General features: G+C 41.8%; 1 protein-coding gene across 3 annotated transcripts in view; it reads left to right on the top strand.

Annotated features, from left to right (window-relative positions):
* The window catches only part of SNX29 (sorting nexin 29), a 114,554-nt gene that overhangs the window by 35,845 nt on the left and 65,075 nt on the right, over positions 1-13,634 (top strand). For all 3 annotated transcript variants that reach the window (XM_060786343.2, XM_060786342.2, XM_060786344.2), the window contains 3 exons: positions 7,874-7,937; positions 9,538-9,666; positions 10,641-10,723. In XM_060786343.2, the coding sequence (XP_060642326.2) occupies positions 7,874-7,937; positions 9,538-9,666; positions 10,641-10,723 (276 nt within the window). The remainder of the gene's footprint in view (positions 1-7,873; positions 7,938-9,537; positions 9,667-10,640; positions 10,724-13,634) is intronic.

The following is a 13,634-nucleotide window of genomic DNA, read 5'->3' as shown; positions in this document are numbered from 1 at the left end:
TCTCGGGTCAACTGCATCCTCATTGCACCGGAATGGCCGAGAAAAGTGTGGTTTCCCGTGCTCCTGAGACTCTCCAACTCTCGGGTGATCAGACTACCACCTCGCCCAGATCTCTTATCGAGAGAGAACGGCCTTCTTCTACATCCAGACATTTCATCCCTACATCTGGCAGCATGGAGGATAACGTTCTACGGTCCTTCTGCCCCGAACTCCGGTCGATCCTTGAGGTGGCCCACAAGCCTTCGACATCGAGAGCGTATGCATCCCGCATTGGGCGCCTCCGAGAATTCCTTTGAGATTGAGCTATACCAGAGTTTCCACCGTCGGTACCGACGATTTTGGACTTTCTTCTCTCCCTGGCGAGCCAGAAACTCATGCTGGCCTCCTTAAAGTCTTATGTCGCTGCAATCTGGTACTTCTAGAGACTGGGTTCCCCCTCACTCTTCGGCAACCATCTCATCAAGACCTTTCTGAGAGGCTACAATCATCTTAACCCGCCAGTTCATCCATCGACGCCGGGATGGAGCCTCGACCTCGTCCTTTCCCAGCTGACAGGCCCACCCTTCAAGCCTTTGGCCACAACAGATCTTCGGCTACTTTCATGGAAGGTCTCCTTCCTGGTAGCTATCACGTCGGCCCGTAGACCATCCGAGTTAACAGCATTAAGGGTCGACGAGCCTTACCTGCTTTTCCATGCCGACCGGGTGGTGCTGAGAACTGACATCACTTTTCTGCCGAAAGTGGTGTCTTCCTTTCATGTCAATGAGGACATAGTCCTGCTGGCTTTTTTCCAAAGCCCATCTTCTCCAGCAGAAAAGAGACTTCATTCCCTCGATGTTCGTAGGGCATTGCTTTTTATAGACAAAGGACTGCTGCCCTACGAAAGACCCCTAGACTTTTCGTTGCCTATGCATCAGATAAATTGGGGTTACCACTCTCCTCGCAGCAGCTTTCCCTGTGAATTGCCTCGACGATTGAACTCTGTTACGAACTTGCTCGTAAGCCTCCTCCGTCGTCGGCCCAATCGAGGTCGACCAGAGCCATGGCAGCCACAACAGCATTCCTACAGGGGATCCCGTTGGACTCGATTTGTAACGCGGCCATTTGGTCCAATCCAATGACTTTCATTTCCCATTATCGGCTGGACACCCGGTCTTGATGAAAGACCGCCTTCGGTCGAGCAATCCTGTCAACTTGTCCCCTTTGAATATGGTCACTCGGGTTCCCTGGGGATTTTTTTCTTCTTGAATGCACCGACGGTTACGGTGCTATGAAAACTGTTCATGACACCCTCTTTCCCCTCTCGCTTATTCAAGAGAGTTGGTTTTGTTGTATTCCTATGTAACGTTCTTTTTAATATGATATGCCTGTAATGTACATTACTGTGCTTACATGTACTGGATATTCGCATTATCTCTGCTTCATTGCTCTTTTGTTGCCACCTCCTTGGCTTATTGAGTGTTCTCAGGTTTTCATTCCAATTGCCTACATTACGAAACTGGAACCACTAGGCTTCCTGACTTGACAATAAGGTCTTTATTCAATTTATATCTGGTTGTATATGTGCTTATGCAACACGTTGATGTATGCATGTGCTTATGCAAGACTTCGATGTGTTTTAATAAACATAGTTTGGTCCTTCAATTGGTGTCGGTTTGCTTCCCACCATAAGTGTGCATTCACAGAGGCCACGAAGAAAAATGGTAGGTTACTCACCTGTAAGCATGTTTCTTCGAGTGGGCCTCTGTGAATCCACACTAACCCGCCCTGCCGTCCCCTCTTGCAAACCTCCCCCTATTCCTTGCTATGCGGCGTAAGGAATGGCGGAGCGCGCGCGTGCGGCGCCTTTTATGCCCTGCGGGCGGCTGGGAAGAGTTACTGCCAAAACTTAAAAGCTTCAACTTGGGAAGTTTTCCGTTGGGACCTGCACAGGCGCAAATTCTCCATAAGTGTGGATTCACAGAGGCCCACTCGAAGAAACATGGTTACAGGTGAGTAACCTACCATTTCCAGCTGTCTATTGCATTGTAGCTAGTCTCCAAACGCCTGGTTCCAAAGCCAGGATTTTACTTGTTTTCGCAATGTCAGGAGGGAGGAGGCTAATCGTGCATCACTAGGGAGTTCCACAGCCGAGGGGCCACCACTAAGAAGGCCCTTTCTCTTTCCCCAACAGCTGCACCTGTGAAGGAGGTGGGACCGAGAGCAAGGCCTCCCCAGAAGATCTTAATATCTGTCCTGGTTCATAGGGGGAGATGTGTTTGGACCGGTATTGAACATTTTGTTAGTTTGTGTACAGGTGGTAAAAGTATACGTAAAAGTATAGGTAAAAGTATAGTGAATGTTTACAGGGTTTAACAAGCAATTTAGTGAGTAACAAGGAAAGGAAACAAATGTCAACAGACAAAAGGAACTAAAGGATTAAGAATCAACATTGGGATAGAAGAATAGAATGTCAAAGAGTATTTATTTTGAACGAAGTTTGTGTTCTATTATAGGAAGTTTTTAGTGTCAGTTGAAGAAATGTAATGTAGAGTGTAATTCAAAAACATTTTTTGGCTGCATCTACAGAATATCGGGGCTGTGGTGGCACAGCGGGTTAAACCGCTGAGCGACTGAACTTGCTGACTGGAAGGTCGGCAGTTCAAATCCGCAGACGGGGTGAGCCCCTGTTGCTAGCCTCAGCTTCTGCCAACCTAGCAGTTTGAAAACATGCAAGTGTGAGTAGATCTATAGGTACCTCCCCGGGTGGAAGGTAATGGTGCTCCATGTAGTCATGCTGGCCACATGACCTAGGAGGTTTCTGTGGACCAACGCTGACTCTTCAGCTTCGAAATGGAGATGAGCACCACCCCCCAGTCAGACTCGACTAGACTTCATGTCAAGGGGAAACCTTTATCTTTACCTTTACAGAATGACAGGCAGGTGCTCTTTCACTATGTTGCTTTTTCTGATGACAAGGTTTCACAGTCCAGAGCAATTAGTGGAATAGTGTTCACAGTTGAATGTTGAATAACTTAATACATGTGAGCCATTCAGTGAAATTTCCGAACAGGGCTCTAACAGCGTCATATAAATAACTAGTCCTCAAACTCTGGGCCAAATTGCTGAGCACCACTATGTAGCATTTTCTGTGGAGTAGCATTTGTAAGCTGCATAGAAGACACCAACACAGTGAGACTACTTTAGAGGAGCAGTACTACGGCATGATCAGCTATGTTTTTCAAGTCTGCAGTAGAATCCAATGCGCCATCAAATCTCATGTGCACCCTAATTTTCATGACATACTTCTTTGTGAGAACATCATGGTGAACCTTGTCAAAGACCTTACTCAAATTGAGATATGCTATATCCACTTTACCTTCCAAGATTATAACTGTATCAAAAAAGAGATAAAGTTTGTTTGGCATGACTTGTTTTTGAGTTTTAGTGAGAAAGTCGTTCCTTTTTAAGTTCTTACAGATTATCTTCTTAATGATCTTCTCTAGAATCTTTCCTGGTATTGATGTCAGTCTGATTGGATGGCCATTGTTTGCATCCTCTTTTTTCTTAATTTGAAGATGGGACATTTGTCTTCTTCCTGTTTACTGCTGGAGCTTCTCTTGTACGAAAAAAATCTCTGATGATTACAAAATGTTGACTGGGACTATGTGACTAAAGAGGGAAAGTTTTAGGTACTAGGATTTCATTTTTCATTCCAGAGGTGAGGTGATGGGATTGTGAGTGTGTGGATGACTTGATGGAGGTCTTTAATCATTGTTACAGTTCTCTAAGTAGGTGTAACAGAGACAAACAGAGCTTTAAATCTATAGATTGTCATTTTGTGTGCATACATCTAAACACATCATGGGGGATTTGTTAAAGTTAACCTGGCAAGCAGAATATAGACCAAAACTGATAGTTTTGAGATAAGGAATGTTTTGGGGTGGCTTGTTAGAGAAATGGTACATAACACCTAAACATTATCTAAATTTAATAAACACATGAGTAATAACTGTTGGAAATGTGGGCAACAAGAGGGGAATTTTTTACATATGTGGTGGTTCTGTGAAAGGACGAAGTGCTATTGGAAAGAGATTCATGAAGCTTGCAAAAAAAATTAAAGACAAAAATTCAGTTCAAATCGGAACACTTTCTATTAGGAATTATTAATATGGATTGGGACATAAGTAAATACAAAATATTTTATCACCTGGTGATGGCGACGAGGATCGTGTATGCGAGAATGTGGAAACAGAAGGAAATACCCTCTACAGATCTATAGATAGCCAAAATACTGGATATTATGAGTATGGACAAATTGACATTTTTAGTAGCAAAAACACAAGGCAGATACTTAAAAACATTGGATTGGACATTAGTTATAGATTATATGAAAGTGATTAAAATTAATTTGAAGATATAAAGAACATCTGCTGGTAGATAACAACAATAATAGTAAGAAAAAGAACAATAACAGACCACTCCAAAACAACAGGTGGAAAATTGATAAATAAAGAACAATAAATAAAGAACAATAACAGACCACTCCAAAACAACAGGTGGAAAATTGATAAATAACATTAGAAGGAACAGTAAACAACCACAAAGATGAAGATTGGGAAGATCAACACTATTTTTTTTCTTTTTTCTCTTTTTCTTAAAGTCTTTCTTTCCTTTTTAAAAAAATACTGTTAAAACCCACAATAAAAATTATTAAGAAAAAAGAGAAATTGTCTGCAAATGAGGCAGTGTTATGATTGTGTCCATGCATAGTCAATCCAGTTATGCCAGATATGTTCCAGCTTAGATTTGCTAGGGGCTCAATTGTTAGAGGAAAAAAGAAGAGGAGATACCAGTAGTTTTAAAAGGATCTAAGACTCTGGCATTAACTAGAACAGTTGCTTTTGTATGTTTGTGAATGTGTTGGAGAACTGTAACAAAACTAAGTCCAAAGTCCATTTCCCTGAGTACTTTAAAGAGCAAGCACCCATCCATACTGTCAAAGCATGTAAAGATAGAGAGGAGGGCCAGCGGGGTCTTCAACAAAGTAAAATCTCGGATGATGTTAAGAACTCTGCAAATTGGATCTGCTAATATGTGCCCAAGCATACAGATCTGGTTTGATGTCATCCAGAATGAAATTGTTTACCTCGTTAATGGAAATCTGTAGAGGAAACTGTGTGAGTCTAACATTTTTGCAAGTATTGCTTTTTAATGGACAACTTTCACCCTTTAATTGCTTGAGAATGGCTTTTAAAAGTGAGGCTACCAGCATGTTGCATAGCAACCAAACTCTGTAAATGTGTAGCAGGTGTAAAATATGAGTACGCTATGATAAGAAAAGCTGTGAGACCCATGGCAACGGGTGGTTTTTAACAGTAGTGTTTTTGAAGACAGTGGTTGTGACATATGTAGGTTAGAAGCGAACTTTGTTCTACTCGTTCCTTTTCATGTCAACTCTTGAAAGCATCTCTTCCCTCCACATTTGGATGCAATTCTTAATGCATCTTAGAGAACTTCAGTTCTTCAGAAGCACAACAGCTTCTTTGTTTTGTTTATTAATATAAATGGCCCCATTTTAATAACATGATGTGATTTAGTTGAAATAATCTGCTCAGTGGAGGCTTTGCAATGCTTTGTGAGCAACTTGGTGAGATCACTGTTACATGGTTTTAATTCTTCCAGGGGCCCTTCCACAAAGTCTAATATCCCAGAATATCAAGGCAGAAAATCCCACATTATCTGCTTTGAACTGGATTATCTGAGTCCACACTCAGATAATGTGGAATTTTCTGCCTTGATATTCTGGGATATAGGGGTGTGTGGAAGGGCCCCAGGTGTGCCATTTAGCTTCTTACCTAGAAGTGACGGAACGGGCAACCTGTGTGCTCACTCCATTTCCATTACATGGCTGTATATGCAAATGGGGCATAGTGTAGTAGTTTGGATGTTGAGGAAAGTAAAGGCCAACTCTTTCTGCACATAATAGCTTCACCTAATAATAATAATAATAATAATAATAATAATAATAATAATTTATATTTAGCCATATTTCCCTAAAGGACTCAGGGTGGATTACAGCACACTAAAAACATATAGAGGTAAGCATTTAATGCCTCGCCACAAAAGTAGAATGCAATTAACAACCCACCCAATCTCAACACCAATAGACATCAAACAACCAATCATAAATACAACCTAAAATCACACTAACAGTTACATAATAAAATTATTTCAACCATAAAAACATGAACCTTAGTTTAACAAGCTCCTGAAAGTTCATTAAATTTTTTAGAAATATTTTAAAAATTCAAGGTTGGCAATTGCTATAATACCTCACAGCACCAGGCCGACTCGCCAAGGCTAAAGGACAATGGAAATATCTGACCAAAGGCAAAGTAGCTGACTGTCATTCCCTAGTCCTCCTCCTCTCCATATGCTAAAGTGCACAAATAGGTCTTGAATTGTTTTTTGAAGGAGAGGAGTGAAGGGACCATTTTTACCTCTTTAGGGAGGGCATTCCAGAGGTGAGGGGTGATTGCGGAGAAGGCCATCTCTCTCGTTCCCACCAACTGAACTTGAGACAGGGGTGGGACCGAGAGTAGGCCTCCTCCGCTGACGGCAGTGTCCAAGTAGGTCTATAAGAGGAGATGTGGTCCTCCAAGTAGCCTGGGCTAGAACTGTTTAGGGCTTTAAAGGCCAGCACTTTATCTAGCCTGTAAGCAGACCAACAGCCAGTGGAGCTGCCGCAATATGGGAGTTGTCTGCTCCCTGTATGGAGCTCCAGTTAGTAATCTGGCTGCTGATCTCTATACCAGTTGAAGCTTCCAAACCATCTTCAAAGGCAGCCCCACATAGAGAGTGTTGCAGTAATCCAAGCGGTATGTGACTAAAGTGTGGACTACCATGGCCAGGTCTGGCGTCTCAGACCTGGCCATGGTGGTGGCCCCTCAGCTGTGGTTCCAGGATCAGCAATGAGTCCAGGAACACCCCCAGACTGCGAACCTGTGTCGTCAAGGGCAGTGTGACCTCATCCAACACAGGCTGTAACCCTGCACCCTGGTCCGCCTTCAGACTGACCAGGAGTACCTCTGTCTTGTCTGGATTTAATTTCAACTTGTTAGCTCTCATCCAGTTCATCACTGATGACAGACACACTGGTACAAGACCAGGACAGCATCCCTGGCACTGGGTGGAAAGGAGTAATAGAATTGAGTTAGGATTCTCGTATGTCGCAAACCATTTCAGAGCAACAACAGCAACAACGTGAAAATAATTTTCACCAGCAATTTCAGAGCAAGATGGGAGCAGTAGGGAGCCTTAGCATAGCATGGGAAAGATTCTTCTTTGGATTTTAATTCCCAGAATCCTCCAGAAGATTGTAGGTAAATAATGTGGACCAGAGTAATGCATTCCATATTTTGTGCATAGAAAGAAAACTCAAATTAGTTGAAAATAAGATCCAACACTTATCCAATTATCTGAGACAATTTCCTGAATCTGTGTGTTGCTGGGCGGGTACTGACAAATCACTTATCTTTATAGCTCATTCTCAAGAGATGGTTAAAAACTAGCCTTTTCTAAGCTTTGGCTAGCAGTGGGTTATACTTTAGCAACTTGCCTCTGATTCCTGTGGAGACCCATTCAGTATGTTTCTTGAGCACATCTTCTGCTCTTGTTTCTCAGGTTCTGTAGAGAAAATTGTCAGATGGTATCAAAATGGATTTAACTGTATTTAGTCTTTAGTAAAATACGTTGGGGCAGAGTGACTGTTTATTGGACACAATCCACATGCTTGATATAAGCCATGGAGATAAGTGTCTTCGGCATTTGGTAGCTTAAGTGCTGACTCAAAAAGAATAATATATTTTTTCTTTCTTTTGCTTTTTTTCAGGTGAACTTCGGCAAGCAAGCATAGCCATGATGAACAGAAAACATGAACTGGAAGAGCAGAACAGGTAAAAAAAGAATTCAGAATGGCGGCATATTAAAACAGTTGGCGTGGAGTTGAAAAGACCTGATTTCAAGTTTTTGGTTGGTTAAGAAGGGCACTGGGTGACCCTGAACCAGTCTACCAGAGTCCCTGCTAAATCTTAAAGGGGCATTGTCTGCTCCTTGCTTTCCAAAAGGGAAGAAGTACAAATGATTCCCCAAGAACAGTTACTCATCTCCCAGGGCAAGTTCAGCTGATTCATCTAAAATTAGTTTAAATTGTTTGACCATTGTATTGCAACTCCCCAGAGCCCTAACCAACATCTCCAGTGGTGAGGAATAATGGGAATTGCAGTTCAACATCTGAAGGACCATACAGTTCACACTACCCTAAAACATTTCACCCTGAGTTTTAGCATACCCCATTGTTATGTGACGATATCCACATCCATCACAGATCTAGAAAATGCCCTGCACATAAGTAAATGCATTTTATTTGTTTATTTACTTTATTTCTACCCCGCCCTTCTCACCTCGAGGGGGACTCATAGCCGCTTCCAATTTTGGCAAATATTCAATGCCACAATTATACAAAAATCAAACAATACATAACACAATAACCATTAAAATCAATAAATATATAAATTTATATTAAAACCAGTCAAAGTATGCAACCATATAACCAGTCCCAAATCGTCATCCTGATTACTTCTTACATTGGTTCAATGGGAATCTATTGCATTTTAATTTCTACTCACCAATGGCCTGCTTCTGCAGCCAGAATTAACTTTTTTATGAAAGACCAGGAGGGAGGAGGCCGATCTGATGTCTCTGGGGAGGGAGTTCCACAGCTGAGGGGCCACCACCGAGAAGGCCCTGTATCTTGACCCCACCAATCTGCAAATGGGATGGGACTGAGAATTAGGGCCCCAGCAGATTTTAAAGCTCAAATTGGCTCATAGAGGGAGATACGTTTGGACAGTTAAGCTGGGCCAGAGCTGTTTAGAGTTTTATAGGCTAAAGCTAGCACTTTGCATTGTGCTTGGTAGCATACTGGCAGCCAGTGGAGCTGGCATAACAGGAAGTTGTGTGCTCCCTATACGCCGCTCCGGTGAGCAATCTGGCTGCCGTCTATTGAACTACTTGAAACTTCAGGCAATCTTCAAAGGCAACTCCATGTAAAGTGCATGGCAGAATGGGTTGGGCAGGAGGCCCATGTGGTCTCTTCCAACTCTATGATTCTATGACTGCAACCTACCAGGGCTTTCAATCCCATTATGGTATTCTTTACCCTGCTCTTCTTAGAGAGTATAGATGAGACGAGCCAGATTAGTGTCAACCAGGCCCGTAGCCAGGATTTTGATTCGGGGGGAGCTGAGTCTGAGTGAAAGAGGGTCTACCCTAGCAAACCGTTTGTATCGTTACCCCGATACCCCCATGCATATGGGATATATTGAGCATGGTGATCAGATCATGATATGAATAAACATAACAGTTTAAATAATGTCCAGTAAGGCCATGTCACGGACAACCATGAGAATTTGGGGGGGGGGGGGCTGAAGCCCCCCCCCCCCCCCCCCCGGCTACATTCCTGGTGTCAACAAAGCTATGCTCTCTTTTCCTCAGTTCTTTGAGAAATCTCCTTGATGGTGAAATGGAGCATTCTGCAATTCTGCGTCAAGAAATCAACAGTCTGAAGAAGAAGGTTTTAGAGCAAGAGGAGCTCTACAAAGCGAAGATCCAGGCCTTGGCAAGGTAGGGGAGTGGATGGTGTGACATAGGAATTGATGCTGGGGAAGGTTCATAACAACTTTTCCTTGCGCGTATTCTCCACCCAAAACTCAGGCATTTCTACAAAACTCTGAACTCTTCAATCTGTGTCTGGGAAATAACTGTGTATCAGAAGTGGGCAATCTTTAATCTCCCAGGTGTTTTTGGACTTTTTCCAACAAGCCCAGGGTAAAATAGCCTATGGTTGTCTCTGGAGGTCCACAGCTTGCTCTGTACATAGTATTGGTTGCTCTGTATATGAATCATAGCCATGGCTCTCTACTAGTTGTGCTTCAGGCATATTATTAGAGCTCATTTTTCTGTCAGGATCTTCACTTTTGTTGCCTTTTTGGTATAATTTTTATTCAATTTTTTTTAGAGATACAATAAAATTACAAAGATTTGGGAAAAGAGAAATACAAATAAATAGAAGGAAAAGAAAAGCAAGCAAAGAAAAAAAAGAATAATGAATTTGGGAGGAGAAAAAAACATAAGAGGACTTCCACTATTTGAAGTGATGCTATGTAAAAGATGAAGAAGACATTTTCTTGCTGAAGAGATTAGAGCTTGAACCAGTGGATTCAAATTACCACAAAAGAGATTCTATTGAGACATTAGAAAAATATATTAAATGTTAGAGCTGTTCAACAATGGAATAGACTGTTTTGAAGGGTAGTGGACTGGACTCACTGTCTTTGATCTTTCAACAGTGAATAAATCGATATCCTTCAGGAGTGCTTTATTTGTATTTCTTAATTGTCAGGATCCGTTATTGCAAATCAGAATTTCAGCTCCGTGATTGTCACTCCCATACATCAATTCCTCCATAAGTGTGTTTTTAAAAAATATATATTTTATATTAGAATTTGCTCCAGAGTGCGTTGTCATCTATTTCCTTCCCTTTTATACCTTTCTTGAGAAGAAACAAAATTAGTTCTTCACTTCCTTTTTATTTGCAGAGAAAACGAGGTGCTGAAGGTACAGCTAAAGAAATATGTCGGAGCTGTCCAGATGCTGAAACGAGAAGGTCAGACTGTGGATGGTGAGTGTCATATTGCTACAAAGCTTGCCTCCTGGCATTTCCGATAAAATGGGTATGCTTGCTGGTACACAATGTATCTCTAATGGATCGTTGTCAAAATATAGTCTTGAAAAATGTATAATTTGTCAGTACAGAACATTTTTATCCAATCATTTCAGATGACAAGAGAGGCAATTTGCCATTCTTGTATTTTAAAATTACACATGATAAAAGAGAAATTGGTGATTTAGTCTTGCTAGTTGTGTTTATGTATGGCATAACAAGGCAGCCTGCCTTTGTCTCGCAATTATCAATATGAGGTCTGTTTATGCTTCATTTTAAATCCATACAGGAACCAGTACCCTTTTCTCCAACTAAGGCAATGCCTCATTCTTTTGTCTGACAGAGCTTGCTTTGTCTGTAGTGAGCTGAGCCATGATTTGTCTCCTGTTCTTTTCTTCTTTTCTTGGCAAGACTTAGTGGCGAACCCTACAAAAAGTATGCATTTGACAAGACAGTTGTGACTATTTGTTTTCTGTTTGGAAGTATTCCTTAGCATTCAAGGATCGCTATTTTTGAGAAGGAAAATACAGACAGCCCCTCAAGTTACAAACATCTGACTTAAATACAAATTCAGCTTAAGAACAAACTACAGAACCTATCTTGTTCGTAACCTGGGGGTTGCCTGCACTTAGGCCTCTGGTGGTTTTGGACTTCAATTGCAATACATTCCAACCAGTATGACTCTAAGGATTGTGAAGGGTTACAAAGATCCCATAGTTTACACCATCATCATCATCACCACTATCATCCTTCTCCTCCTCCTCCTCCTCCTCCTCCTCCTCCTCCTCTTCTTCCTCCTCATTTTGTAAAGATCATTCAATCTTTGGTAGAGCCCCCGGTGGCACAGTGAGTTAAACCTTTGTGCCAGCAGGACTACTGATCGACAGGTCAGTGGTTCGAATCCCGGGAGAGCGGGTTGAGCTCCCTCTGTCAGCTCCAACTCCCCATGTGAGCACATGAGAGAACCCTCCCACAAGGATGGTAAAACATCAAACTTCTGGGCATCCCCTTGGCAATGTCCTTGCAAACTGCCAATTCTTTTACACCAGAAGCAACTTGCAGTTTCTTAAGTCACTCCTCTGAGTCTTTGGAGAAATTACAAGTCTGAATCTTTGGAGAAATTACAAGTCTGCAGTGTGGAGGAAGGGGCAGAAATATCCACCCCATCATGTGGGTGAATATTTGTATTAATGGACCTGAGCTTTAGTATGAGCCAGAAATGAGGAAGATATAACTATCAGTCATGTGCAGTCCCCAACTCTTTTCACTCTGAACAACCCCAGACCCAAAAGATTGCCTCTGCATGGTAAAAATTGCAAAAAGCTGTCTGTTTGAGTCATATTGTCCCTCTCAAGACCACGTGGATCCATAATAGGTCTTCACCATCATTTATCAATCCACCACTAAGACTCTACCTCTGGAAGACAATCATACTTGAACACAAGTCATCACTCATGACTGCGACTCCCTCAAGCCCTTCCCAAACTGAAGAATGTAGTTATTTTTAACTAAAAATGAGAGTCTACATGGTGTAATGGTTTGACTTTTGGATCAACACTCTGGGAGAACAGGGTTCAGATCCTCACTCAGCCACAGAAGTTTTCTGGATGCCCTCGGTGAGCCTCAGGGACAAATCACCTCTGAACAAATCTTGCCAAGAATGCTGTGATGGGATAACCATAAGTCAGAGCCATGAGCTGTAACAAATATCACCCAAAAGCATCCCAATGACAACAGAATGGATTATTATTTATATTTGTTATTACTCCACTTTTCTCCTGGACCAGGACCCAAAGTGGCTCTCAGCCTTCAAAACTATACAATTTTTAAAAATGTAAACATTAAAATAGATTTAAATACTATAATTATAAAAACAAGGAAAATGTTAAAATCAGTTCCTAACCTCATGCAGTACCCTTGGACTGTTCTGTAAAACTTTCTAAATCCCTTACCTGCTTTTTTCAAGGAAAAATTATGACTGAAGATAGAAACACCTGGAATTTTGAAGAAATGAGTAATCTCACAAATTACTGTCATCTGTCTTTGTTAAGAGACAACATGGGGCAGTGTGGGATGAAGACTTTACAAATCTGGGTTTCAGATTTCAGTTATGCTTGTTGGATTACAAGTGAGCCATTATAGTTCAGACTAATTTGCTTCATAACATTGTTGTGAGCATAAAAGGGGATGGGGATAGGGGAGGAATGTTATTTTTCTAGCAATAGTATATGTTTTTATGAGCTCTCCTTGTAGAAATACAATTTATTTTGGCATAGCTTGGTTTGTAATAGGCAATTAAAGCCATTTAGCTTGATGAAAGAATCCATTTTAGTGGAAATGAAACATCTGGCTTTATTGATACTTATCGAACACAACTGTTCAATTTTTAACATTTTCCTTGGGGATGCCTCTATGGGGAAGGATATGATTTCCCCTTCGTGTAGTCTGTGAAAGACGCACATAATGGGTTTTGTTCTGCGCATGCGCAGCTGTTGAGAACCTTCTAGAATATTATAATGGAAACCTTTTGGCGGACGCCCCGCCCACACTCCCCAATACTATAAATGCCCAAGGCGGGAGCCTCGGCTCAGTTCCTTTTTCCGCGATCAGCAGCGTTTGGAACCTCTCTACTAGTGAGTTTTTTTCTCTAAGCAGACGGACTTGGTTTTTGACTCGGAATTCTAATTGACCAGCGATACTCTCCTACCCAACGACCACAGCACGGATTTTTGACTACTCTCAGGCCAGTTTCCTTTTCAATATGAGCACCTCCTTCTTTAAAAAATGCAGCTCCTGTGGCGGCAAGGTGCCCGATTCGGACGGGCACTCTATGTGCTTGCTCTGCTTGGGGGAATCCCATCGGCCCCAA

This window comes from Anolis sagrei, chromosome X, assembly GCF_037176765.1.
Source record: "Anolis sagrei isolate rAnoSag1 chromosome X, rAnoSag1.mat, whole genome shotgun sequence".
NCBI lineage: Eukaryota > Metazoa > Chordata > Lepidosauria > Squamata > Dactyloidae > Anolis > Anolis sagrei.
This window is presented reverse-complemented; position numbering and strand designations above follow the sequence as displayed.